This window comes from Lepidochelys kempii, chromosome 5 (assembly GCF_965140265.1).
Source record: "Lepidochelys kempii isolate rLepKem1 chromosome 5, rLepKem1.hap2, whole genome shotgun sequence".
In the NCBI taxonomy this organism is placed as follows: Eukaryota; Metazoa; Chordata; order Testudines; family Cheloniidae; genus Lepidochelys; species Lepidochelys kempii.
In genome coordinates this window covers 132,452,046-132,479,979 of record NC_133260.1, presented here as the reverse complement: position 1 = coordinate 132,479,979, position 27,934 = coordinate 132,452,046, and the positions used below count along the sequence as shown (strand labels likewise).

The 27,934-nt window shown below is 45.4% G+C and overlaps 1 protein-coding gene across 1 annotated transcript; it reads left to right on the top strand.

Annotated features, from left to right (window-relative positions):
• Positions 1-549: 549 nt before the first annotated feature.
• On the top strand, positions 550-27,415 carry LPL (lipoprotein lipase). Its single transcript, XM_073345944.1, has 10 exons — positions 550-771; positions 10,780-10,955; positions 12,014-12,193; positions 15,215-15,326; positions 18,355-18,588; positions 19,115-19,357; positions 21,028-21,148; positions 21,916-22,098; positions 24,089-24,190; positions 25,248-27,415. The coding sequence occupies exons 1-10, from the start codon at positions 675-677 to the stop codon at positions 25,264-25,266; spliced, it is 1,467 nt and encodes a 488-aa protein (XP_073202045.1). The 5' UTR covers positions 550-674; the 3' UTR covers positions 25,267-27,415.
• The last annotated feature ends 519 nt before the right edge of the window (positions 27,416-27,934 follow it).

Here is a 27,934-nt window from a genome sequence, read left to right as displayed (position 1 = left end):
GCTTTGGAAGTGGATTAAGCTACAGGAACACAGCACTCTTGTTCCAGAATAAGAATGTCCACATATGGCATTAATCAGGCATTATTAATCCAAATTAACTCAAGTGTAGACAAGCCCTAATTCTATATAGATTCTTATGCTGTACTGAGTGCTTTCCAGAAGTGCATGCCTAAATTGGAGGATCCTTCTGTAAAGGTTTTTAAAACTGGGCTCCCTAGCTGACAGAAGAGCTCAATTAGAGGATCTGGGTTTACAAAATAAATGTGCCGGAGGAGTAATCATCAGCCACTGCTCCTCCCGTGCAGGAGACTCCTCAGCAAACTGCTTAAGCAAAGGCAGAGCAAACTGCAGCTGAACTCCAGCTCTGTAAGGACGCTCATGCTTCCCATCTTCTTGCAGGGAGAGACTGAGTGCTGGTATTTGGAACTGAGCATGGGGCCCCTCCTCCGCCCTCACTTATGATTTTATAGCCAATAGGTGGTGAGGGTTATTTGCATATTTCCATTCACATAAGGAGCCTGAAGCAGTGACAGAAAAGGGTCCCTCCTACTCCAGGAGACCTGCTGGCACTTTTTGCACTTAACTTTAGGGAAACTTTGCACGGAGCTGCAGGCTGCACAAACTGCACTCACTTGATTTCCTCTGGACACTGGAAAAGGGAGACCTCTCCAGTGATGGCAAGGGGAGCATTGCTGGCAGCCCTGGGCCTGTGGATCCACTACCTCGCTGCTCTCTGCACAGCTACTGCCACGACACAAGCCACTGTCCCAAGTAAGTCTGAGTCCTTGGAGTGGGAGAAGCACTAGAAGCTGCAAGACAATATCGCTTTTGCAAACATCAACTGAACTTCTGTTTGTGACCTTATACTAAAGGGATGGGGGGTGCTGGGGATGTGCACAGGGGAAAGGGGGGCTGCTGGGGACGTGCACAGGTGGGTATCAGAGCATGCATGGGGGAGACCAGACTGAGGTGATGGGGGCATGTACAGGTGGCTGTTGGGGATGTGCATGTCAGAAAGAGAAGCAGTGTTGGGGGCGTGCATGGTGGTGCCCAGGGATATGACTAGTGAGATGCAGGGTGACGTTGGGTGGATGCACAGGAAGGAAAAGAGGCATCGGGGCATGCACAGGGGAGATGCGTGGGGCATACATGGGGGAAGTTGTAGAGCGGGCAGGAGGCATGCACAGAGGAGGGTGTGGGGCAGATAGGAGGCTGTTTGGGGGAGACACAGGGAAGGTTTTTGTGGGGCAGGCAGGAGGGGGCTGGGGGCATGCACAGAGGAGGGTGTGGGGCAGGCGGGAGGTTGTTTGGGGGGAGGCTGTGGGGCAGGCGGGAGGGGGCTGGGGCCGTGCACAGAGGAGGGTGTGGGGCAGGCGGGAGGTTGTTTGGGGGAGACTGTGGGGCAGGCAGGAGGGGGCTGGGGGCATGGATGGGATGGTTGGGGGGCAGGCCCCAGGAAGGGGCTGGAGCCATGCACAGAGGAGGGTGTGGGGCAGGCGGGACGGGGCTGGGGCCGTGCACAGAGGAGGGTGTGGGGCAGGCGGGAGGGGGCTGGGGCCGTGCACAGAGGAGGGTGTGGGGCAGGCGGGAGGGGGCTGGGGCCGTGCACAGAGGAGGGTGTGGGGCAGGCGGGAGGGGGCTGGGGCCGTGCACAGAGGAGGGTGTGGGGCAGGCGGGAGGGGGCTGGGGCCGTGCACAGAGGAGGCTGTGGGGCAGGCGGGAGGGGGCTGGGGCCGTGCACAGAGGAGGGTGTGGGGCAGGCGGGAGGTTGTTTGGGGGGAGGCTGTGGGGCAGGCGGGAGGGGGCTGGGGCCATGCACAGAGGAGGGTGTGGGGCAGGCGGGAGGGGGCTGGGGCCGTGCACAGAGGAGGGTGTGGGGCAGGCGGGAGGTTGTTTGGGGGAGACTGTGGGGCAGGCAGGAGGGGGCTGGGGGCATGGATGGGATGGTTGGGGGGCAGACCCCAGGAAGGGGCTGGAGCCATGCACAGAGGAGGGTGTGGGGCAGGCGGGAGGTTGTTTGGGGGAGACTGTGGGGCAGGCAGGAGGGGGCTGGGGGCATGGATGGGATGGTTGGGGGGCAGGCCCCAGGAAGGGGCTGGAGCCATGCACAGAGGAGGGTGTGGGGCAGGCGGGAGGGGGCTGGGGCCGTGCACAGAGGAGGGTGTGGGGCAGGCACAGGGGAGGTTGTAGGGCAGACAGGGGGCGGCTGTGGGGCGGGTCACGCACGGCGGTGGGGGCCGAAGAAGAGGGGCCCGGGGCTCGCAGGGGGCCGGTCGCCCCCGTCCCCAGCCGGCTGCGAGGCCGGGCGCGCCGGGGGGCGGGGCGGGGGGCGCGCCGGGGGCGCGTGCGGGGCGGGGCGGGGCGGGGGGCGCGCCGGGGGCGCGTGCGGGGCGGGGCGCGCGCCGGGGGCGGGGCGGGGCGCGCGCCGGGGGCGGGGCGGGGCGCTGGAATGCCCGGCACGCGGGCCAAGGTCACCGGGGCGCGGGGCCGGGCGGGGAGTCCCTGCGGGCTGCTCCGCTCCTGCCCGCCCCACGCTGCCGGCGGGCCCCGGGCTGCCCCTCACCGCTCCTCGTCCCGGGGGCTGCCGAGCCGAGCCGCCGGCGCCGCGCTCTCCGGACCGCCCGGCACGTCCCTGGTGGCGCTGGGGGAGACGGGGGTCAGGCCCCCAGCCCGGGCAGGGCACCTGGCTGCTGGCCCCAAGTGGCTTCCCCATCCTTGAGGTGCGGGTACTGACTGCAGCGAGACGCCTCCAGGGAACAAGCCGCGGGGACTGGGTTATTTTTTGTCATGAGCAAGGTGGCATCTGATTGCCCCGCTAGTGATGATGGCATCTCCTGGGTGGCAGTCGGAGCTGGGTACCGCACAGGAGCCGGGCCCTACTTGCGTGTACTGTTTATTTTGGTGGGTCAAGTGGCCTGCCCAGTTGCACAATAGAGCCTTCATGTAAACACAAAACAGAGTGGCAACATGGATTGGTGTTATAACAAATGCCTTTCAAGAAGATGAAGCAATTAGAGTCAAGTTTGAAGATGAATATTCTAATCCCACAGTGGATATGCATATAGAGCACACACCGAGCATGGCATAGAGGAATATATCACCTAGAGAATAGTCGACTTTCACTAATTTTCACTTTGCTAATCCACAAAACTAATACACTTTCAACAAAGAAACTTTCAACCGACTTTTCATCAAAGGCGGGAGAGAGACTAATGTTTTTAAAAGTCTGCGCAGTTAGAAAAAAGTTTGGACACATCTGTTGCAAACCACCGAGTGAAGCTAAGATGGTAACTAACTATGGCCCAGATTCTTAGAGGTACTTAGATGCCTAACTGCCTTTGAGGAGCTGGGTCTACATTTTTTTTCTCATTATTTTTCTTATAGCTGGCCTGAGCCTTCCCACACATCTCCCACCCGCCGATCAGGTTGGCAAGAGCAAACAGGACAAATGCCCGCTTTTGCCAAAAAAGTCGGGACGGCCGGAACAGGGCATAAAAAAGGGACTGTGTCCCGGCCGAAACATGACATATGATCATCCTAGGCCACAGTGAAAGGAATATATTCTCACCTTGAATCTAATCTTATTCTATCAATGGTAATTCTAGAGCACCCATCACAATAATAGTTTAGTGGCATAAAATGAGAATTCTCTTCCCTCCCAGAGCAAACTTATAAACGTCGTTTTCATTCCTTGCTTTGAAGCCTTTCTACTTAATGTGTTAGTTCTCCCTAATAATAGATGATGTGGGACCCACCTGTAAGAACATCTCAGATCTAGCCGTGCCATAAACTCTCACTGAAGTCAATGGGTGTTTTAGGAGCAGGGGAAAGCAGGATCTGGGCCGCAGGAAACAACGTCTGAATCCTTAATAAACAGGGCACGGTATAATCAGAGGAAGATTATATTTATAGGGCTAAATTCTCAGTTTAACCAGTGTAAATCTGGAGTAATTCCATCTAAATCAAAGGAGTTACACCAGTTTACATTAGTGTAAACGATTAAAAATTTGGCCCCCAGCTTTTAATATTCCTTGTAAATGCTGTGTTTGGGATAGCTCTGCCCGAGCTGCTACTGTAACAACTTTCCAACAGAATCTTTGGCACTTCTGAGAGGGTATATTGGAGAACTAACAGCATAGTGGAATCATAGGATCCTGCTGGATTTATAATGTGTGAGAAAATCTCCTATTTGGGAAACTGGCCTGTACATATACTCCTTGGGCATCATTATCAAAAGGGACCTTGTATTTATTATTGTAGAAGTCGGCCCACAGCTGCACTTTATCATCTTAACACTGTTTTAAAGAGTGATTCTTTACAGTGTTTTAGGATGCTAGGACCACTGAGCTTTGAGGACGGTCCTAAAATGTAGGAGAGATGCTCCAGGGCGTCTAAAGGATGGGAAAGTACTCCCAGTGTATCATTTTACAAGCATACCAAATGCACTTGAGGGACGCAGTCATTCCGCAGGGAATGACTCAGGCTTGGAGCCAGCATGTGTGCCGACATTTGTGCCCACGTGGAGTCCTGCTGAGTCCAAGGGAGCTCTATGCAAGTGCAGCAGTTAGCCCATGTAACATTTATTGCAGGATTAAGGCCACGGAGTTCTTTCCTCACGTGTGGGATGAACAAACTAAGTTGGAGCTCTTCGACAGAGTAGTTAAACAATAGCCTGCTTTATGGGTTGTGTTGTGGAGTTGTAACAAACTGTGATTTTATTGTATTGTTTAAACCACTCAAATCAAATCAAGATTGATTGTTTCTGTAATTTAGCCCTTGCAAAAGCATTTCACTTGTCTGAGTTACAAAACTTTACTTTGTTAGGGAACATGGGCTAATATAAGAAGCTTGGTGGGGTATTCAAGGTGACTGATACGTGATGTTCTATTGCGCTTTATCAGCTGTAGGACTAGTTATCTCAACAGAACTCTCACTGTTGTTTGTGTAAATATTTGAATAAGCATGTGTGTGTTGATTTCAATGGAGCTGTGCCAGCCGAGGATCTATCCCATGATGTTTTTATGTATCTAACAATTTGAATTTCCACATCCGTGTACAAATGATGAAATTCTTGTTTATCCAAGATTCCTTCCTTAATCCACAGTTCAAATCCATTGATCCATAGTGAATAATTATTTAGATCTTATGATACTTTATATCCTGCACCTAGATGGGGTAGTTCAACTTGCTCAAAATTCAGTTCTCCTGACAATAGCGATAAATTCAATGAAGGGCACAGTCTTGCTGCCATTGAAGTCAATGGTAATTTTGCCATTGACTTCAGTCGGAACAGGATCGGGTCCATAATGCTTGATTCTCCTCTTATTGATACTACCCTTCTACTTGAGTCAGGAGCCATTTCAATGTCTAGAGAAGTCAATGGGAGTCTTTCCGTTGGCTTCAGTGGGCAACGGATCAGGCCGTAGCGGGACTGGAGTTCCTGCTGATTTTCACAGCTGCAGCGCTGCCAACATCACGTGGTCAAAAATCACAAGTGAAGCCTCAAAAAATCATGAGATTGACTTAAAAATCACAAGGATTTTTTTAAAAAAATAAATATTTATTTTGCTTATGGGTACTTATGGGCACACTTGTTTCACTTATAGATTTCCCGCCCCCTTCCTGCCACGCTCCCAACCAAGAGGGCTAGAAAAGTTTCCTTTTTAACAAAAGGAAGGTGAAGATTCTCTTGTCGCCTCCTGATTCCAGCACCAGGGCTTTAAGAAAAACACCAAATACTGTGAGACTTGGGATGAAATCGCGAGAATGGGCAACATAGCTAGGGCAGGATCAGAAAAGCAAGTTCTTTCAGAGCAGAGTCTGTACTTGGCCTGTTACTCATAACACTTCTACTCCCTTCAATTACAAAAATAAAATAAGCCAAGCATTGTAGATTGCATTATTTTGACTGGCTCCCAGACAAATATTATGGTTAAAATGTGTACAATAAAAAAGCCAGAGTGAATTTCATGGCAAGAAAATGGAATTTCTTTATAATGCATCATCCCTACAGAGATGACAAAGGCCAGAAAATTATACTTTGTATTTAAAAGTATGCATCTGAAAGGTACTGCAACACTGACTACAATGATATTATTCATGTGCTTAAAGCAACATACGTGCTTTCGTACCTTGCTGAATCAGGACCAGAGCAAATACTAATTTTTAAAAAGGAATAATTTTGCTTTTAAAGAGCACTTAAGTCACATTCTCTGAGGCTTTGTCTAAACACAAATTGCACCATCTTACCTAAGATTAGTTGAAAACCTCTGTGTGGATATTCTTCATTTGATTGAAACCTGACTTCTATCAATTTTAGCTTATGTCCATTCAGTGCCAAATTCAGCTAAATTAATACAAGCCATTTTAAACCAATAAATGATTAGAGGGGGAATGCAGCAGTTTCACTAAATTGTTTTTAAAACTCACCTTTAGTTAAACTGACATGAGTTTGTGTATAGACAACCCTACATTTCTTTGGCTCTATGTAAGAACTCAACGGTTAAAACCCTGCATCAGAATTTCCTTTCAGCTACTTTACAAATATTAAACTAAAGTTGTGTGATGAGATTTTCTTCTCATTATGGTCACTACAATCATTATGCCTTCAGGAAAAGGTAGTATTATTTGAACTAATTTGTGCTGGTACAACAAAAGACATTGCATTTGGGGGAGGTTTAGATTGGATATTAGGAAAAACTTTTTCACTAAGAGGGTGGTGAAACACTGGAATGCGTTACCTAGGGAGGTGGTAGAATCTCCTTCCTTAGAGGTTTTTAAGGTCAGGCTTGACAAAGCCCTGGCTGGGATGATTTAACTGGGAATTTGGTCCTGCTTTGAGCAGGGGGTTGGACTAGATGACCTTCTGGGGTCCCTTCCAACCCTGATATTCTATGATTCTATGATTTATACTTTGAACAGGGGCACAAACTGAACTGGCAAATTTTAGTTTTCTGAGTGGCTGTACATGGCTGTTTAATAATGTGTCTTAGGTGGGCCTACTTTTAGCCCATAGAACCTCTTTGTTATTTTAAAGCAGTATGTAGTCCACATGTATGTAAGCACAGTTCACAGGGAGATCTAGGTTAGATATTAGGAAAGATTTTCCTAACTATAAGGGTAGTTAAGTACTGGAATAGGTCACCAAGGAAGGTTGGGGAATCCCCTTCATTGGAGGTTTTTAAGGATAAGTTAGACAAACACCTGTCAGAGATGGTCTAGATATACTTGGTCCTGTCTCAGAATGGGGTGAGGGACTAGATGACCTCTTGAGGACCTTTGCAGCCTATATTCAGTGTGTGTGAGATATGTATACGAATGAATGTGTAAGTACAAACACACACACACACACACCCCACTGAAATTGCAGATTCTAAATAGAAGGGGGAAAGAATTGTAATTGTAGTGAATTCTAGTTTTAAGATGTGAGATGCAGCCAAATCATCTTATTCTGTGATCTAATCAGATTTGGCATGCCAATGGGAGGTCAGGACAGAACTTGAGGAAGACCTCCAATGAACACCTCAGAACAGCAGGAAGTAATTATTGGTGACTCGCATATACATAATGTACTCTGAGTAAGTAACTACCTAGTGTACTTTGCTGCTGGAGATGCTGCCCTTCAGCTGAATCCCTGACCATTTGTGGCCACTGAAGAGTCCGTGGCACTTATTGTAAGTATAGGGGTGCTAATCCTGGCAGTCTAGATGTATCGCTATTCATTTTGACCTCCTAGCTCTCCCCTGCGATTTCAGCTGGACACAGTAACCACCTTCACCTCCTCTAACCAATGGCTTGTGGCTTTGCGTGGTTACATGATTGATGTGGCCGCAGAGGTGACTGCATTTCAGTGGTGGATGAAATGGTCCCTATGTATAAAGGTGTTTTATGAGGCTGAGTTAATGAATATTTGTAAAGCACTTTGAGCTCCTCCAGTGAAAGGTGCTATAGAAATGCAAGCTCTTCTCGTTAATAATCACCTACACTTCAACGTAAGAGCATCCCTGGGAGTTAAGTTATTACAAACTAGAGGGTCTATTTCCTACAGTGTTGTAGCTGTGTCAGCCCCAGCATATTAGAGAGAAGGTGGATGAGGTAATATCTTATATAAAATATCTTTTAGAGGGTATACTCCCAGCTACTCAGAAATAATAGCCTATGTATTGGAATGGACACACTATTAAGCAGATGCCAGTTTAGTCTATATTTTGGATGATTATCAAATAGTTTTAATGCAGTGGGGAATTGCCATGTAATAGCTAAATACAAAGAAAATAGTATAAAGGGAATGCAGGTGGAGTATTCTTGTTTGTCTTCCTGTATGAAAAAGGAACTTACATATGCAAAGTCTTTATGAGGTTCTATGCATTTCATAGTTGAAAGCTGCTTTTATTCCTTTTTAAGACTTTATTGAGTCATCAGTGAGTGGAAAGTTAAACAGTTTGATGTTTAACTAAGAACTAGTCAGCCTCCAGGGCTTTCTTTTTCTGGGTGGAAGAAAAATGATCCTAGTTACACTCAGACTGTTTTTCAGAAAGAAGGTAATGGATTGAAGAGATAATTAATATTTGTGGTGAGAGTGAGAAGTTCTGAATGGGTTGTACATGGTGGGGAGGGGGGGAAGGAAATCCCCAAAGGGGGTAATTTATAAGGAATAGATAAAAGCCAGGTCTACACTAGAAACTTTTACTGGCATTGCAATGTCAGTTAGGGGGTGTGACTTTTCTTTCTTTCTTTATTGCCAGTATACAAATGCCCTAGTGTAGACAGTTCTATTGGCATGAAAGTGCTTTTGTGTGTATAGCTGATATTGCTGTATCACTGTTTATTTGTGATGCTGGATGCTAACACTCACAGTAACAGCAGTGTTTTGTTTCCAGGACTTCAGGGCACATGCAAATACTAACAGTTTAGGCCTCAGTTCAAGAAGGTAATTTAAGCACAGGTGTAACTTTAAGCACGTAAGGAATCCCATTAACTTCAGTGCATCTACTCAAGTGCTTAAAGTTAGGCACTTGCTTAATTACCTTGCTGAATAAGGCAATTTAACTGAACACAAAAGGTTGGGTTTTAAATCAATGAAGATATATATATAATACATGAAATTTACAGAATGACAGTATTGAAAAATATAGATACCAGGCAGGAAATATTCTCTCATTCTTAACATCTTCCTTCCAGAAAATCAACTTTTTGTCATGGAAAAAAATCAAGCAAAAATGGCTATTATTTGTGTGTGTCTTGTAAAAATGCCATACTTTGTATCTTTGTGTTCCCTGCTCTGGGTCTGAGCATTTAATGATTATATTTAGTGATGAGCTGCCAGAAGCTGAAGAACCGGTTCCTTCAGACGCTCCGGGTCTTCGGCAGCACTGAAGGACCCACTGCTGAAGTGCCGCCGAAGGCCCGGAGCGAGTGAAGAACCTGCCACTGAAGGCGCGCAGTGCCATCAGATGAGTAAAAATTCACAGGGGAGCCTCACCAACCAAAAGCTCAGGTGGGACAGACAGGATGGACGGACAGGACAGGAGTTTTCCCACCCCTTTAACAACCGGTTCTAAACCGGCTGCAAAATTTAACAACCGGTTCGCGTGAACCAGTGCGAACCGGCTCCAGCTCACTACTGATTATATTCCCAGAACTCTGTGAAATCCTGCCGCAAATGGTGCCAATAAACAAACTGGTAAACAGAACTGAGAAGTACTGGCTTTTGCTGGGTTGAGAAGAGGAGAAATCAGTACTTGTTAAAAGGAAATCTGCCAACTAAGGCCCCAGTTCAGCAAAGCATTTATGCACATGTCTACATACATCTCCGTTCAGCAAAGCCTGTAGTTAATCACAAGCTGAAGTACTTTGCTGAGAGTAAGGATGGCCTGGATACATCAGGGCCTAAAAAGGGGGAGAAATATTGGTTTCCAGTTTTTAGGAGCGTATTCCAAACAACGGAGGAAATTACTATTATAAAAGTGTATACTTTTTATACTGCACTGAGTGTGAAACCACTCTCTTCCTTCCTCTTGTCATAAAAATGAAAAGCAATTTATATGTTTATTTTGAAAGCAGAGAAATTTCTCCAAGGAAGAACTGCTCATTGCAGGCATAGCATACCACATGCAGTGTCATTACTAATATGCCCTTTCTCCTTCACTAGGATGGAGAGAGAGCAGCTTTTCTTAGAAAGTTGATTATCAGATTGTCTGACGCAATATTGCCTTTGAAACATGGGCTTCTGTTTTGTTAGCTCAGTTTTAATCCCCAAGGCTGGCTTTTGACCTTCCCACTTGCTTTTTTTTTTTAGTCAGAACAAACCTAGACACCCACATTGCATAAAAGCAGGGATGAGTTTGCTGCTACTAATGAATTACTGAAGAATCTGTTTGTTATTGCTTAAGTGATTTTCATTAAAGCTGAAATTATGGGGAAGATACCTCAATAATATGAAGCTTATCAGTGATTTCTCCCTCTTCCCCAACCCCCTAATTTGAAACACTTGGGTATTTTTCCACAATGCAGTGCGAATTGCTTTTCAGATGCACCAGTTTTATATCTTTTCCATTACCAGATTAAAATAAACGCCTAAAATAAACATACTCCTACAATTGGCCAGATTTTACTGTCCTTATTCTGGCAGGGAAATGGGCCTTAGAGCAGGATGAAATTGATTTTACCTTGTCTTCTGACCTCTTTAGATCTGTGACTATCAAAATGCTTGGTTTTTTTATTATGCATCTTCCTGAACCTGTTTTAATACCTGTTCCCAAAATGCTGCCTCCACTATAGGAAGCACCAGAGAAACAAAGAGAGACTTTGAGGGGATCGAGAGCAAATTTTCTCTAAGGACAGCTGACGAACCTGATGATGACATCTGCTACTTGGTCCCTGGTCAAGAAGACACCGTGGCACGATGCAACTTCAACCATACCAGTAAAACCTTTGTGGTGATCCATGGATGGACGGTAAGAGAAAACTTCTCCCGGAGCTGAGCTGTACCCAGAACTCCTATTGTTGTCAGTGGGAGCTCCACAGACAACGAGCAATTGCAGTGTCCAGCCCTGCAGTGAGTTACTTAGAAGCATAGAAGATTAGGGCTGGAAGAGACCTCAGGAGGTCATCTAGTCCAGCCCCCTGCTCAAAGCAGGACCAACGCCAACTAAATCATCCCAGCCAGGGCTTTGTCAAGCCAGGCCTTAAAAACCTCCAAAAAAGGAGATTCCACCACCTCCCTAGGTAACCCGTTCCAGTGCTTCACCACCCTCCTAGTGAAATAGTTTTTCCTAATATCCAACCTAGACCTCCCCCACTGCAACTTGAGACCATTGCTGCTGCTTCTGTCATCTGCCACCACTGAGAACAGCCGAGCTCCATCCTCTTTGGGAACCCCCACTTCAGGTAGTTGAAGGCTGCTGTCAAATCTCCCCTCACTCTTCTCTTCTTCAGACTAAATAACCCCAGTTCCCCCAGCCTCTCCTCGTAAGTCATGTGCCCCAGCCCCCTGATCATTTTCATTGCCCTCCACTGGACTCTCTCCAATTTGTCTGCATCCCTTCTGTAGTGGAGGGACCAAAACTGGACGCAATACTCCAGGTGTAGACTCACCGGTGCCAAATAGAGGGGAATAATCACTTCCCTGGATCTGCTGGCAATGCTCCTGCTAATACAGGCCAATATGCCGTTAGCCTTCTTGGCAACAAGGGCACACTGCTGACTCATATCCAGCTTCTCATCCACTGTAATCCCTAGGTTCATTTCTGCAGAACTGCTGCATAAGCCTGGTGCATTTCAGTGCCATACAGTGAAATGCATTACTGAAACTTGAGCCCATGACAGAAGTATGTTTACAGTAAAAAAGGTTTTACTTTCCCCATTGTATGGCTCCTTCAGCATCTGGTGGGGGCGGGCAGTGACTCTCTCTCACGATGTGTCCGTGCAGCATCTAACCCAGTGAGGCTCCAATCTCAACCGAGGCTTCTGGGTGTTACTGCAATACAAATAATAATGCGACATCTCTTTTCAGGTAACTGGAATGTATGAGAGCTGGGTCCCAAAGCTGGTGGATGCTCTGTATAAGAGAGAACCTGACTCTAATGTCGTCGTTGTAGATTGGCTAAGCCGTGCCCAGCAGCATTATCCAGTATCTGCTGCCTACACTAAACTGGTGGGAAAGGATGTAGCAGTATTTATTGACTGGATGGAGGTAAGCACTTGTACAGAGGGCTAGATGACATGGATTGTGTAGGTGCTCAGAGTTAGAATAGTTTAACAGTACAGTTTAGTTTGTTCTATCTCCATTCTAGATTTCTTTCAAGAGGAAGTTCAGGCCATTCAGAAAGTGTGTGTGTGTGTGATTTTTCTAGCCAAAGATTTAATAATAGAGGCAAAACTAGGTAAATGTTCTACGTGGCCCACACACACATCTGAATTGCTTTGGAGAGATCACAACTGGAAGAGTTTGTGTTCATTTGTAGTCGTTTCAATAGTAGAAAGATTCTGATGAACCAGAGGGAATTCAGAGAGGAATGGAAAGGGATGGAGGGGTTGAATGGTCAGGAAAAGTTAAAAGAATTGAAATATAGCTTTCCTTGAAGACAATGAAGGCAGGGCACATGGTAAGAGAAACTGACATTGAAGCAGACCAATGGTCTAAAGTTAGGTGCCTACATCTGTACTTAGGACTGATTTCATAGATGCTGAGCAACCCCAGTACACAACAAAGTCCACAAAGTTCGGCTGGTGCAAGAAAGAGAATGCTGTCCCTTTTGGGGGCGGTGGGGGGGAACAGGACAAATTAGCCTCCCGCTAGTCTCTTTGCCATCTGCCCAGCCGCTGCTCACCTCCTCATGCCCTGTGCCGGCCCGCCCGCTGCTCTCCTCCTCACTGCTCTCCCAACCGCTGCTCTCCTCCCTGCTAGTCTCCTCAGTGTCCGTCCGGTCCTGTTCCCCCACAACGTCTGCCCACCACTCTCCTCCTTGCCGTCTGCCTGCTCGCCTCCTCACCCCCTCCCGCCTGCCACTTGCCTTCCCGTTTGCCTCCTCATCCCGCTTGCCCTCCTGCCTCATCTCGCCGCCCACCTCCTCACTTGAATATCGGGACAAATATCAGGACCAGTCGTACATCGGTTGGGTCACAGGACAAAGGGCTAGATACTGAGACAGTCCCAATTTTTATCAAAGCGTGGGGCCCAGGGCGGCTGCTCCGATTTGCCCTACCCAAGGGATGGCTCTGAGTGGGGCATATTGATTCCCTGAGCAATATTGATCTACTGCTCAGCATCTTGTTTGATGGAGGCCAATACCACATGTCTCGGGAGAAGGTGAAAGAAACCCCATAGTTGGATAATTAAGGAACAACTTGCCCTCAGAAAATCTCTTCCTAAATCCCATGTGTCAGTGATACGTTTCAGGACATACGTTCAAGTGTTTATATGCATAAAATGTCTTAATACTCTCTGCAACTTTGGATGTTCTCATTATCTATCTAAATGTCTAAGGCCATGGCTTCACTGGGGAAAAGGGGTGTTCTTAAATCACATTATCTAACGCAAGAGAAAATCCTAGTAAAAAGGCAGTTCAGAGTCTTCACACGAGTTAGCAGGTCAGGTTCAGAATCCCGCATCCCCGTAGGCTAATTCCACTCCTTGCTGGGAGGGGTTTCAGAAGCACTCAATGCTCAAAAGCTGGCCTGCTCTCCTCCCACTGATGTCAGTGGCCAATGCCAAGTGCTTTTGAAAATCCCCCCTACACTGTTTTAAAACCCCATTAAGAGCTTAGACTCAGCAATCCATTGTTCTTGTATTATAAGAATAGTCTACCAATATCTGAATGGCAGAAGGAGAGGGTTTTTTTTATTTTAGGGTGGTACTAGGGGACAAGACTAAGAAAAGGAAGATATAGGCTAAAAAGCAGGAGACCTTTCTTAGTGGTGAAATCTCTTAAACCAGGGGTGGGCAAACTATGGTCCGGGGGCCGCATCCAGCCCTCCAGATGTTTTAATCCAGTCCTCGAGCTCCTGCCAGGGAGCGGGATCCGGGACTTGTTCTGCTTCGGCGCTCCAGCCAGAGAGCGGGGTCAGGGGCTTGCCCCACTCCGCGTGGCTCCCGGAAGCAGCAGCATGTCCCCCCTCCGTCTCCTACGTGTAGGGGCAGCCAGGGGGCTTTGTACACTGCCCCTGCCCCAAGCGCCAGAGGGCAGGGCAGCATACAGAGCCACCTGGCTGTGTGCATCCATGTAGGAGCCGGAGGGGGGACATGCCGCTGCTTCTGGGAGCTGCTTGAGCTAAGTGCCACCCAGAGCCTGCACCCCAAACCCCTGCCCCAGCCCTGATCCCCCTCCCACCCTCCAAACCCCTTGGCCCAGTCTGGAGAACCCTCCTGCACCCCCAACCCCTCATCCCCAGCCCCACCCCAGAATCTGCCCCCCCAGATGGAGCCCTCCCACACCCTAGCCCCCTCACCCAGCCTGGAGCCCCCTCCTGCACCCTGAACTCCTAATTTCTGGCCCCACCCCAGAGCCTGCACCCCCAGCCACACCCCAACCCCCAATATTGTGAGCATTCATGGCCCGCCATACAATTTCCATACCCAGATGTGGCCCTTGGGCCACAAAGTTTGCCCACCCCTGTCTTAAAATGTGGAATAGCCTCCCAAGTGCCAAGTGGAAACCGCGTGCCTGGGACCCGTTAAACTTGACTGGACAAAGCACCAGAAAATATAGTACAGGGAACAATGTTGCTATGGTAGCAGGGTAGTGCTGTGATTCGTATGAAAATCAATGATGGGATATGTGCACAGCTCACCCCTCTCTGAGATGGGCAGTGATGAGAGCAGCATATACGAGGACAGCCTATGATTCTATAGCCTTGCTTGACATTAATTTTCTTTAGGAGAGGATTTTCAAAAGCACAAATGGGAGTGAAGTGCCCAACTCCCAATGGCTTTCAGTGGGAGTCTATCTGCCCTTTGTGCCTTTGAACTGTAGAACCACAGGGTTAGGAGGGATCACAAGGGTCATCTTGTCAAGCCCCCCAAATCTGCCCTTAATCTTTTACATGGCACCTAATCCTGTCCCCACTGAAATAAACGTCAAACCCTATTGTCTTCAGTCAGGGACTGAGTAGGTTTACATTAAATTGCAATTTTTCAGATACCTTTTTTGTCTTAATTGTTTTGGTTTTGCACCCTTGGAATTTAAACTTTTTTTTTTTTTTAAATCTTCCATAGGAGCAATTCAATTACCCACTCGACAACCTCCATTTGCTGGGCTATAGTCTTGGTGCGCATGCTGCTGGGATTGCTGGAAGTCTGACCAAAAATAAGATTAACAGGATCACTGGTAAGAAACACCCTGCTGTTTATCTGTTTGTGTGCTCACAAAGAGAGAATGGGGGACTCTGTTTCTCCCCTGGCTTCTTTCTCTCCTACCTTCGTCTTGACATTTGGTTTGGTTTTAGTTAGGGCTGTTGATTAATCAAAGTTAACTCATGAGATTAACTCAAAAAATTAATTGTGATTAATTGCAGTTTTAATCGCACTGTTTAACAATAGAATACCAATTGAAGTTTATTAAATATTTTGGATGTTTTTCTACATTTTCATATATATTGTTCTGTGTTGTAATTGAAATCAGTGTATATTATTTCTGATAAACAAAAGAAATAGTATTTTTCAGTTCACCTCCTACAAGTACTGTAGTCCAATCTTTTTGTCATGAAAGTGCAACTTACAAATGTAGATTTTTTTTGTTACATAACTGCACTCAAAAACAAAACCATGTAAAACTTCAGAGCCTACAAGTCCACTCAGTCCTACTTCTTGTTCAGCCAATTGCACAGGCAAACAAGTTTGTTTACATTTGCAGGAGATAATGCTGCCCATTTCTTATTTACTATTCCACCAGAAAGTGAGAACAGGCATTTTCATGGCACTTTTGTAGCTGGCGTTGCAAGGTATTTACGTGCCAGATATGCTAAACATTTGTACGCCACTTTATGGTTCGGCACCATTCCAGAGGACATACTTTCATGCTGATGATGCTCGTTAAAAAAATGTGTTTTAATTAAATTTGTGACTGACCTCCTTGGGGGAGAATTGTATGTCTCCTGCTCTGTTTTACTCACATTCTGCCATATATTTCATGCTATAGCAGTCTCTGATGATGACCCAGCACATGTTCATTTTAAGAACACTTCCACTCCAGATTTGACAAAATGCAAAGAAAGTACCAATGTGAGATTTCTAAAGATAGCTACAGCACTCGACCCAGGTTTAAGAATCTGAAGTGCCTTCCAAAATCTGAGAGGGACGAGGTGTGGATCATGCATTCATAATTCTTAGAAGAGCAACGGTCTGGTGTGGAAACTACACAACCTGAACCACCAAAAAAGAAAATCAACCTTCTGCTGGTAGCATCTGACTCAGATAATGAAAATGAACATTCGTCGATCCGCACTGCTTGGGATTGTTGTTGAGCAGAATCTGTCATCAGCATGGACTCATGTTCCCTAGAATGGTGGTTGAAGCATGAAGGGACATGTGACTCTTTTGCGCATCTGGCACGTAAATATCTTGCGACGCCAGCTACAACGGTGCCATGAGAACACCAGTTCTCACTTTCAGGTGACATTGTAAACAAGAAGCGGGCAGCATTATCTCCTGCAAATTGTAACCAAACTTGTTTGTCTGAGCGACTGGCTGAACAAGAAGTAGGACTGAGTGGACTTGGAGGCTCTAAAATTTTACATTGTTTTGTTTTCAAATGCAGTTACTTTTTGTACATAATTCTACATTTGTAAGTTCAACTTTCATGATAAAGTGATTGCACTACAGTACTTTTTACAGTGCAAATACTTGTAATCAAAAATAGATATAAAGTGAGCACTGTACACTTTGTATTCAGTGTGGTAATTGAAATCAATATATTTTAAAATGTAGAAAACATCCACAAATATTTAAAGAAATTGTATTCTATTATTGTTTAACAGTTCGATTAATCACACAATTAATAGCAATTAATTTTTTTAATCGCTTGATAGCCCTAGTTTTAGCAATGGTGATTGTGCCTATGTTTTATGCCTTTTATTGTTGACTTGCTTGGCCTATTGTGATTATTGATTTGTGTGATGATGGGCCCCAGAGGGCTGAACCCCACTGTGCTAGGCCCCACTGTGCTTGACCTATAAAGCAAGGAAAACCCCCAGTTTGTCTGTGGGTCTGTCTTCACTGCAGAGCTAGTTCAGGTTGTTACTCTGATATTGCCTCTAACCTCCTTCCTGTCCACCCGCAGAGTTTTGTGTTGCTTTAAACCTAGGTTGGTTGGCCCTGCTGGGGCTATTGGCTAGATCACAAGTGCTGCTTTGACTTGGGTTGGTAACCCATGCACTTTGCAGTGAGAACACAGGCTAACTCACTTGAGTGCTGATAGTCCTCCAGTTCCTTCCCACAATTTTGTTCCCCTCTTCCCCCACTTTTGCCCAGAAAGACAGAACAAGACTTCACAATTCACTGGGACTCCTAGGAGAGAATTGTAGAGCAGCTCAATTCACTGCAACACAAGAATCATGGATATGCCCCCAGAACCCCTAGTGTTCCCCCCAGATGAGTGCAGCACTGTACCAGTGAGGACGGAGTAACTTGGGTAGGGTATTGCAGTGTCGATGCTCACAACCAGATGAAGCTAACCCCGGTGTTCAGACCCAGGTGCTGAGCCCCTGAGTTAAACTTAGAACTGTCCTAGCAAGGTTAACAATCTGTTTTAGACCCGTTTTGCCATTTTGCTATGGGAATTTGCACAGTAAGGGAAGTGGATGCAAGTGCCACAATTGAAACTTTTATTTACTATTAGAGCAGGTCACTTTTTTGACTTTGATGCAATTTTGAAATTAGAACTTTCTTTAAAAATCAGGAACACTGACGATCTTTTCCCCCATTATTCATCTCCCGTTCTCCCCCCCAACACACACACACACACACGCTTGTTTTTGTACCAGCAGTTGAGCTGGTTGAAATATTTCAATTTTTTGACATTTTGAATTTAAAAAACTTCAAATTTTCAAAATCATGGAAAAATGGGAAAACATTTTGAGAAGTCATTTTTTTCACCGGCTATAAATACTGCAAACATGTAACAGTTAAACTGCCTCTTTTATATACACCATATTCTGTGTATTAATAATAATAATTAATGAAGCTTTAATGTCTATTTAATGCTTTAGCATACATGAATGTGTGCTTTCATTAATGTATTTAAGGAGGTGACAATGCAAACAAAACAACTTTTAAACTAAGGCTCCCAAACTTGGGGCCTGTAGCACAGATTACATCAGTTTCATCTATTGACTTGGATGTTTTTTACTCCCATGAAGGTTTAGATCCAGCTGGACCTAACTTTGAATATGCTGAAGCAACCACACGCCTCTCCCCAGATGATGCTGATTTTGTCGATGTCCTACACACCTACACCAGGGGGTCTCCAGATCGCAGCATTGGGATACAGAAGCCTGTTGGGCATATTGACATCTACCCAAATGGAGGAGGCTTCCAGCCAGGCTGTAATCTAGGTGAAGCTCTGCGCCTGATTGCAGAAAAAGGCCTTGGAGGTAAGGCTAGTTGGGAAAGAGAGAGCTAACACCTGCCCAAGTGATCGTGGGGTGGGGGGACTTTCAACAGCGCCTAAGGGCTGGGCTACACTGCAGCTGGAAGTGAGTTCCAGCTCGGGTAGACATACGTAGGCCAGCTTTGATTGAGCTAGCATGCTAAAAACAGCAGTGTAGCCATGTCTGTGTGGGCCCTGGGGTGGTCTAGCTGGCCCAAGCAAGGACCTAGGGCCCGGGATGGGACAGTACTTGGGCAACTCATCTGTCCCGCCCCCTGCGCCGCTGCAGCTGTGCTGCTATTTTTATCGAGCAAGCTTAATCGAAGCTAGCATGCTGCATCTACCCAAGCTGCTCCTTGCTCCTCCAGCTCCAGCCGAGGTGTACCCTGGGCTACTTAGGACCACTGCAAGTCAATGGGGCTGGTGCGCCCTAGGCACTTGTGACCATCTCCCCATAAAGCCCTCATCTCAAATAGATTGTTTTATCACTGATCACTCTGACCGGGGAATCTGATTATCTTCCTTCAAAGATGTGGATCAACTGGTGAAGTGCTCTCACGAACGCTCCATCCACCTCTTCATCGACTCCCTCTTGTACGAAGACAAGACAAGCCTGGCCTACCGCTGCAACACAAGGGAAACCTTTGAGAAGGGGCTGTGTCTGAGCTGCAGGAAGAACCGTTGCAACAATCTGGGCTATCCGGTCAACAAAGTGAGAGCCAAGAGAAACAGCAAAATGTATTTGAAGACTCGCTCTCAGATGCCCTATAAAGGTAGGTGGCAACCGTTTCATTGTGGAAAAGATATTTTGTTCACACTGCATTGTGTGGGAGGAGAATGATGATCTTGCCTCTCTGCAAACTGATGTCAGGAGACGCTGAGCTCCTGAAGATCTTGGAGGTTTTTCCGTTAAGGAGAAGAGGGTGGGGAAGTTGAAGTAACAAAATGTTAAGAGATCCAAAGGGAAAAGGACCTATCTTGTCCAGTGTAGTCAGTAACTCTGCTTGGAATAGTCTGACTCTCTGAATTTTTCCATCTCTTTCTTTTCCAAACCAATTCTTACTGTTGCTGGAAAAACTAAAAGCAAACCCAAGTGTGGTGAGTGACTTATTCTGAGATGTGCAGTCATCAGACTCAAACTCGATACAGTAATGTCTGTGCCAGAGCCTGTCACTGCAAGACGTACACTTTTTTTTTCCTGATTGCCACAGTGGCTGGTCTGAAAAGGAAATTTCTGGAAAGAATCTGAAAGCTTTCAGCTAGGGAAGGAACTGTTAAGGTAGATGGCTGGCTAGGTCAGCCTAGTAGCATTGACAGTAACATATGAAGGACCCAGTTATGGCTTTGCCACAAGCACTGAGTAAGGAGCAACAAGAAGCTGCACTACTGCAGAAGTAAGCCGAGGACAAGCAGTACTCCAAGTTTCTCTGGTGCGGCCAGTGTTGGCACAGTGGCCAGACTGGAGTTTGTGGGTGTTTACAGTGCAGTGGTGATTCGCTGAACCAGTTACAACAGGGGTGGGCAAACTTTTTGGCCCAAGGGCCATATCGGGGTTGCAAAACCATATGGAGGGCCGGTAGGGAAGGCTGTGCCTCCCCAAACAGCCTGGTCCCCGCCCCCTATCTGCCCCCTGACTGCCCCCCTCAGAATCCCCGACCCATCCAACCCCCCCGCTCCTTGTCCCCTGACTGGCTCGTCCTGGGACCCCCCCGCCCCTAACCGCCCCTCTGGGACCCCACCCCCTATCCAACCCCCCTGCTCTCTGTCCCTGCTCCCCGTTCCCCCTGACTGCCCCCCGGGACCTCCTGCCCCTTAGCCAACCCCCCCCCCACCATGCCGCTCAGAGCGGGAGGACAGGCTTATTGGAAAGCCTGGGAGGTGGGTGGGTGCAAGCCACACTACACGTGCAGCGGCATCCCTGCTGGGGAGGGGGCTCAGCGGTGGAGGGGCTGGGGGCTAGCTTCCCCAGCCGGGAGCTCAGGGGCCGGGCAGGATGGTCCCGCGGGCCAGATGTGGCCCGTGGGCCGTCGTTTGCCCACCTCTGAGTTACAATCAACTTCACAGGGACTCTTTGCATGAGAAAGAACTACTCCTTTGAGTCTGGGCGTGCAAGGTTAGCCCCAGCACCGAGACACTTGAACCTTTCCCGTGAAATGATACCAAGCCAGTACTGAAGCCCAAGCGAACAGTTTATATTGCCATTCCAATGCCAAGCGCAAATAACCCTGAAGTATTTGATTCGGCCATCCTTGCTCCTGTTAAGTAATCCTTAACACACGAGAGTCCCCTTGATGTCCGTGGAACAACTCACATAACAAAGGGCTAGTCGCCTTGAGCAAGGGTGGCAGATCCAGGGTTGTCAGGTTTGCTAGTTTCTTTCTCTCTCTGTCTGCAGGCTGTTTGTAATGATGAATTTTCCTTTTCTGTTCCTTCCTCCACCCAGTCTTTCATTACCAGGTCAAGGTCCATTTTTTTGGCAAGGTGAATGTGACCAAGACAAATCAGCCATTCCTGGTCTCTTTGTATGGCACGGCCGATGAAAGCAAGAACATTGCTTTGATACTGTGAGTATCAACGGAAATCCAGACAAGCACAAGTACAACCCACTGCTCACAGGGTCTCCTGCTAGGCCTCAGTCACAGAGGGTATGAATCTATTGCAGCCCCAACTAAAGAACCTGGCTCTCTAGCACGAACAGTAGAGACTTCTGCTTTGAGCTCTTGTGATTCAAATGTGGCTAAGATAGCAGCTGTCAGCCGTGCAGTACTGAGGCTTAGCATATAGGCTCCCTAAGGGCCACTTTGATCCAACAGAGATTTGAAAAAGAAACATCAAGTCACGCTTGTGGCTCGTCATAATCAAAAATTCTCCAAGCCAAAAAAATTCAAGACCTTATTGTGGCATCAGTCTCTTTAAGCAGAGCTCTCTGTGGAAAGCAGTGGAGAGTTCTGCTTACACTAGGATAGCTTGGATTTGCTGTTATGCAAGAGTGGTGCTCTTCCCCCACCCCCCCCACTGTAGAGCCTTAATGTCATGTTCCCATTGAGTTAAAGGCAAAGACTTACATGTAACTTAACATAGTTTTGTTCAACATGGGTCTGCCACAAGCCACACAGATGGGGGGAGAGGGGGAGGCGCGTAGGAGCTGACTAGCAACAGATTGACTCAGAGATGGGAGCTAGGGTGGGTTGTAAGGGCCTGAGCTGAAGTCAGTGGAAAGATGCCCATTAACTACAGTGGACCTTGGATCAGGCCCGGAGTGAGACACTTGCCCATCTCTGAAAATACACAAGGGCCCACTCACAGATTGTAACTTTTTTTTTTTCCACAGACCTGAAATTTCCACAAACAAGACCTACTCCTTCTTGGTTTACACCGAAGTCAATATTGGAGACCTCCTCATGCTGACATTGCAGTGGGAGAAGGAATCCATTTTCAGCTGGTCGGACTGGTGGACCTCCTACGCTTTTGACATCCAGAGGGTCAGAGTGAAGGCAGGAGAAACTCAGAAAAAGTAATTCAGTTTAAATTGCTTACAGTAAAAGTTCAAGATTGGATTTCATTGCCAGTGTGTCAGGACTCTCAAGATACCTGGTGGGGGCGGCAAGTAATTAGGAGCATTTGTTTGAATAAAAGCCAGGGGTCAGATTCATAGATACATGCTGGTTGTTTTGTGCTGCTGTAGTGATGCAAAGAGCCATGAACCTGGCTCAAGCAGCTAATTAGGTTAGGTTTACAGATGTTTCACATCACCATAGCAGCTACAGCATCTCAGGGATTCTGGTCCCATAAATTCCACTCAGCACCAGTCAGCCATGCACTTAAGTATGTGGCTAACATTAAGGATATGAGTAATCCTGTGGACTTCAGTGGAACTATTCTTGTGGGTAAGAACCTTGCTGAATCAGCGACTTTGATCGTATTTGCAGCCCCTCTAGCCTGCCTCCTTCTGAGCATTTGTGTAAATAACATTTTCATCACAAAGAATGCTCATGAGAAGGGAGGGATTCCTGAACACCGTTCCACATTTGTATTCCCACAGGAAGTGTGTGTGTGGCCATCTTGGAAGCTCTTTATTCGTTTGGGAATCCTCCAATCAGGAGGGCAGCAACGGCAGCATGTGACTTTGTTGCGAATGAATACCGCATACCCAAAGCAGCACTCATCAGTAGTTCAGAAGCAGAAATACATTCACATAAACCAAATTTAGAACAGTGACCATATTCATAAAGCTTGAAATCTGTTGGCAGAAAATCTGAACTGAAAAAGGGACTTAAATCTGTCTAATTGTTTGTAGTGTAATACATCCAGCTCTGAATTTTGTACAGTAGTAAGTTTATCAAAATACACAGTAAAAGAGCTGGACAAATATGGAAAATATAATCAACAAGTAGCTTTGGCCAATAAAAGCAGCTGCTGGGTTTGGGTGAAATTGGCAGCATACTTCATTCATAAAGGTTCAGGAGAGCAAGGTTTTTAACCAAGAATGTTCAGAGAAAGCAAAAGTCACATGAATATTCATGTGTGTAAACTCCTGGGCCAGAATTTGCACTGGAAGTGAGGTTCTTCCAGCCATTTAAAAAACATGTCATTAATCACAAAGGGTGAAATTTGGTGCAGAGGGCCTGCAAAAAGTCAAATTTACCTCCTTTCCCAAATTTCTTTCTGCTTGTATAGAAGTGCTTTCCTGAATCATGTCCCAAGAGCCTGATTGCTCAGCACCTTACACTATAACCCTTTAGGAGTTGAGGTCATTCAGCACTTTGCAGAATTGGGCCAATAAATGACAGTTTGGGAGCATGCAGAATTGTCACTCTAAGTGGAGTAGCCATTTGTCCATAACAGTGCATTGGAACAAGTCAGTGTCTTTTTAAAATCTCTTACCAATGAAGTTTCATTGTACCTAAGTTCACTAGAAACTGCCTGGGCTGTTTGAAATGTTACAAATGACACTACGGGAATGTTTAAAAACAAATACTGGTTTTGTTTTTCAGATAGGGTATCTTAATGTTCTTTTTAGCACTGTATAAATAGATTTTTTTGGTTTGTTGGCATTTTTAAAAATTTTTTAGTTTGGACAAAAATGTTTTGGTAAAATAGTTTGTTTAGACTTTTAAAGGAAATTCTGAAATGGAAACTTGTTGCAAAGCGAAATTTAAATATTTTGTTAAGAAAGTGTCAAAACAAAATTTTCAAAGTGTGTTCTTTTTGGGGGGGGAGAGTGAGGGGGAAGCGTAGGGTTGAAACTAAAAACTTGGCCAAATTGACGCAAATTGGTGAAATGTTTCAGTGTTGCCAAACCTACTTTTTTTGCTTGGAAAAAAATTTCAGCTGAAAAGTTTCTCCCAGCTCTAGCCGTTCCTTAGCCAATTGCTCCTGCATTTAAGAAAGAAACGATACCATCCTTGACAAAGGCACACTGGTTCTGGGCATTGATTGCATTCTCAGAGCTAAAACGGCTGTCCCTGCTCAGCTGTGTGAACAATCTTATGTTTGATCTGCAGGATGGTGTTCTGCTCTCAAGATGGGATCTCTCACCTCAGAAGAGGGAAGAAGGCTGTGATGTTTGTGAAATGTGCTGATAAGCCCAACAAAACAGACAAAGGGTAAGAGCTCTCCTGGAACATATGATGCCACACAGACAAATCAATGAATGTAGAACATTGCTTTAGGGATGGTCTCAGTATTGGCTGAAACCAGGCAGTACCAAAAGCCTGGTGAGAAAACTGACTTCCATGGTTATGCTGGTCAGTGCTTGGTGAGCTTTGGGGAAGCATATGAACTTTGCCAAGGTTATCAAAACTCAAGTGACTGAATATTTGGGCCTAGTTCTCTGCTACCCTGTATAGTCATTGACCCCTGTGCAAAGGGAGGGCAGAGGGGTCGTAAATCCCTACCAGGCTTACATCCATGCTTTGCACATGAGCGGCCAGGTCAGGTATAAAGTGATGCCTTCTAACTCATCAGGAAGCAAACACATTTTTTTGTCTTCAGGACTGTTTGCGCTTTCTTTTAAAACATGTCCATCTTTGTTTGGGCTTTACAGCTAGGTTTCAGGCCATCAGTGGTGGGGCAGTATTTGATATAGTAGCTCTTTTTAGGTCTCATGGGTGCACCTGTCTATTTAGGTCTCAGTTCTGCATAGTGATGTACCAGACCCTCGCTCCAGGGCTAAGTTCCAGTGAAGTCAATGGGAACTGTTGGTGCTCAGGTTTCAGAGTAACAGCCGTGTTAGTCTGTATTCGCAAAAAGAAAAGGAGGACTTGTGGCATCTTAGAGACTAACCAATTTATTTGAGCATGAGCTTTCGTGAGCTACAGCTCACTTCATCGGATGCATACCGTGGAAACTGCAGCAGACTTTATATACACACAGAGTGTGTATCCACGGTATGCATCCGATGAAGTGAGCTGTAGCTCACGAAAGCTCATGCTCAAATAAATTGGTTAGTCTCTAAGGTGCCACAAGTCCTCCTTTTCTTGTTGGTGCTCAGGACTCCTCTAAAAATCAGGGGTGTGTGTGTGTGTGTGATAATTAGTGACCAACAGCCCTCAAAGAGTTGAGCAGCTAACATATTGTCCCACAAAACAATTGTTTAGACTTCTTACAAATCCCACAAATAAGGCTAATATAGGTTATAAACTGTTCCTATTTCTCTTTTAGAGACCAGTCAAGACCTTAAAGAAAGATCAGCTCTTGAATTTTCTGAAGAATGAAGTGAATGAAACATTTCTGCTTTGGATGGAAAAATAATCCCCATTATGCTGGGTGTTCAGAACTGAATGTATTGAAATATTTAGCAGCTGTAATATTGCTGGCCTTTTAGTCTGCTATTCCTACCTATTCTAGGAGACGCTTTTGTTCAGTGTCTCAGAACACACAAAGTGGTTACTTAACTATAAAGAACACATTAGCCAAGTAGTTTAAAATACTTCTACAGAAAGTGTAACATCTTGATTACCGGGAAGAATTAAGAGTTATTTTGCCTCAAAATACCACCTTGTAACAAGGTTTCTTGATATAATGTACTGTATAGCAAATTCCTAGTATTTATTGAAAAGTCTCATTTCTGGGCCTGTATTTTGGCTTTTTTAACTTGATTTCTTAATTTTTAAAGACTTTTCTAAAACTGGACAGATGTCTGTTTTTGTGGTTGGGCAACTACCATTCAGCTAATTAATGAGTTTAAAGACCCTTCGCTGACCCTAGCTCAAGGTGGTCAAATACATATTTAGCATGTATTCCTCATTTAGCATTTCCTCATTCGGGAAAGCATGCACCTGCTCTTGCTAAGGCTGGTACTCAAAAGATGCCCAGGACTGAATGAATATGGAAAGAGAAAATTCTGGATAATAACGAATCGTACTTGAGGTAAACTCCAGAGCTGTGAGTACCGATTTAGCCTTAGGTATGACCTGTTCATCTCTACTCTGTTAAATAGTTCATCCTGCAATACCTTTCCAATCATGGGAGATGCTGGCATTTTCTTTGTCCTGTGATGATATTTTAACATTAATGGGTAACCTCTTTTTCAAATAAAGCCATCTAAACTCTGACATTGCGCTAGATTAGGGGCTTCAAAAGAAGCAACAAACTGGAAACTGCAGGAAACTTATTTTTATCACCTGTTTACAACAGCAATGCAAAATGAGGTGAAAACCAGGCCATTCTGCTCTGACACGGAGTTTCAGTCATTCGAGCCACAGCTGTTCTAGCCTCGTGTTCACCTGTATTTTCCAGACATGAAAATGGATCAGCTGTATGATCATCATTCCCTTTGCTGATAGTCTTGTTTCCAAAGACCACTCTCTATTTATTTCTTGCCTATGACATAGGGGTAGAAGCTGTGAGCTGCAAGATTGTCTGTCTGAAATGTCACAAATTTCAGTAAGGTGCAGCATCTAGGCCATTCAAGGAGCCTGAGTGTATTGTTCACAAAACACAATGCTCTGAGATCGCTTGAATTAGAAGTGTCACAAACACACACACAAGTACTGTAAAACTGAAGGGTTGGCTTTTTTAAAAAATAAATAATGTACATTTATTCTAATGCCATGAAAAGTTCAGTAGCTTTCTTTTATTAAATCATAAATCAAAAACTGGGGAGGAAATCCTGAGCTAGAATATGATTACATATCCGTGTTTTATAATCCTTGCATTTATTACAAAGCATATGGTGAAGGTAGCATTTGTGCTAAGTCATCCAGAAGAAAAACCTACGCCTGTCTGTATGTTGTTTTTCTCAGTCCGCATACCGTTCATTAGCTGATCAGGTGAACAAAGAGCTAACCCAGTGCAATAGGTTGGAATGCCCACAATTCAAAAGGTGCTAAAAATGTGATGTCTTAACCCAGTGAAGTATGGCTGAGAGGATAAGAGAGCTGCTTGGGATTTGGAGCATGTCACTCAAGTCCTCTAAAAGTGAAAAAACAAAGTGATTCATGTTTCCAGTTGACGTTGCTTTTACTTGCATTTTCCTGAAAGTTGAGCTCTTTGAAAAGACGACCTGTGAGGACATGTATACTTTTAATACAGGATGTAATAAAACACCTACAGCACTTGAATGCCCAATGGTGAAAGGTTTCTATACATGAGGACACATGATTTAGCTTGAAATGTTATTTATTACCTGTAAATATATATATTTTTATGTGTGTAAAGGTAGTTTGTATATATTGCTGAGATTATCAAGACTATCTCCATTTATACAGCTGTGTGCTATTAATCCTGTATATAGCTTTCAAAGACCTACTTAACCATGCTTATAAAATAATGCAGTGTAATATACATTTTCTAAAGAAAGCATCTCAATTTTGTACAGAATGGAAACCCTAGACTTCAATAAAATTGTCAAATGAATTCCCTAGTTAAACTAGTTTTGTTTTGCGGAAATAAGCATTGAAACATTAGTAGTATTTTAAAACTGACAAAATTTGCTGGACTCTGGGAACAGGTAGAGGGAGACATTTTCAAAAGCAGCTAGTGATTTTCAGTGCTTCCGGTTTTGGTTGCCCTCCTTGAGATGCCTTAAAGGGGCCTGATTTTAAGGAAAAGGCCGAAAAAATCAGAACCTTTTAAGATGGGCACCCCAAATAAAGGCTCCTCAAATTGCTAGCCACTCCTGAAAATCTTGGCCCAAAGGAAAAAAGTAGTTAATCAAATGTTGGGCCTTCCAAACTTGACACTGTCCATTTCTATAATGTTGAAAGTCTTGTTTTGTTTTTTTGCATATGGCATAATTACATTTCTAGGGCTACCAAACACATGACTAGAAACTTGCTCATGGCTGAGGTGTGCTTGGTGCAGCTAGAGGGATGGGTGGCTGTGTGGAGGACAAAGATAGATGTAAT

What these genes read in the sequence shown, in the direction of transcription:
- LPL (XM_073345944.1), top strand. Translation starts at nt 675, where the DNA reads ATGGCAAGGGGAGCATTGCTGGCAGCCCTGGGCCTGTGGATCCACTAC. An exon ending in CTCTCAGATGCCCTATAAAG is followed by an intron (nt 19,358 to 21,027) that starts GTAGGTGGCAAC and finishes TCCTCCACCCAG; the next exon opens with TCTTTCATTACCAGGTCAAG. An exon ending in AAGAACATTGCTTTGATACT is followed by an intron (nt 21,149 to 21,915) that starts GTGAGTATCAAC and finishes TTTTTTCCACAG; the next exon opens with ACCTGAAATTTCCACAAACA.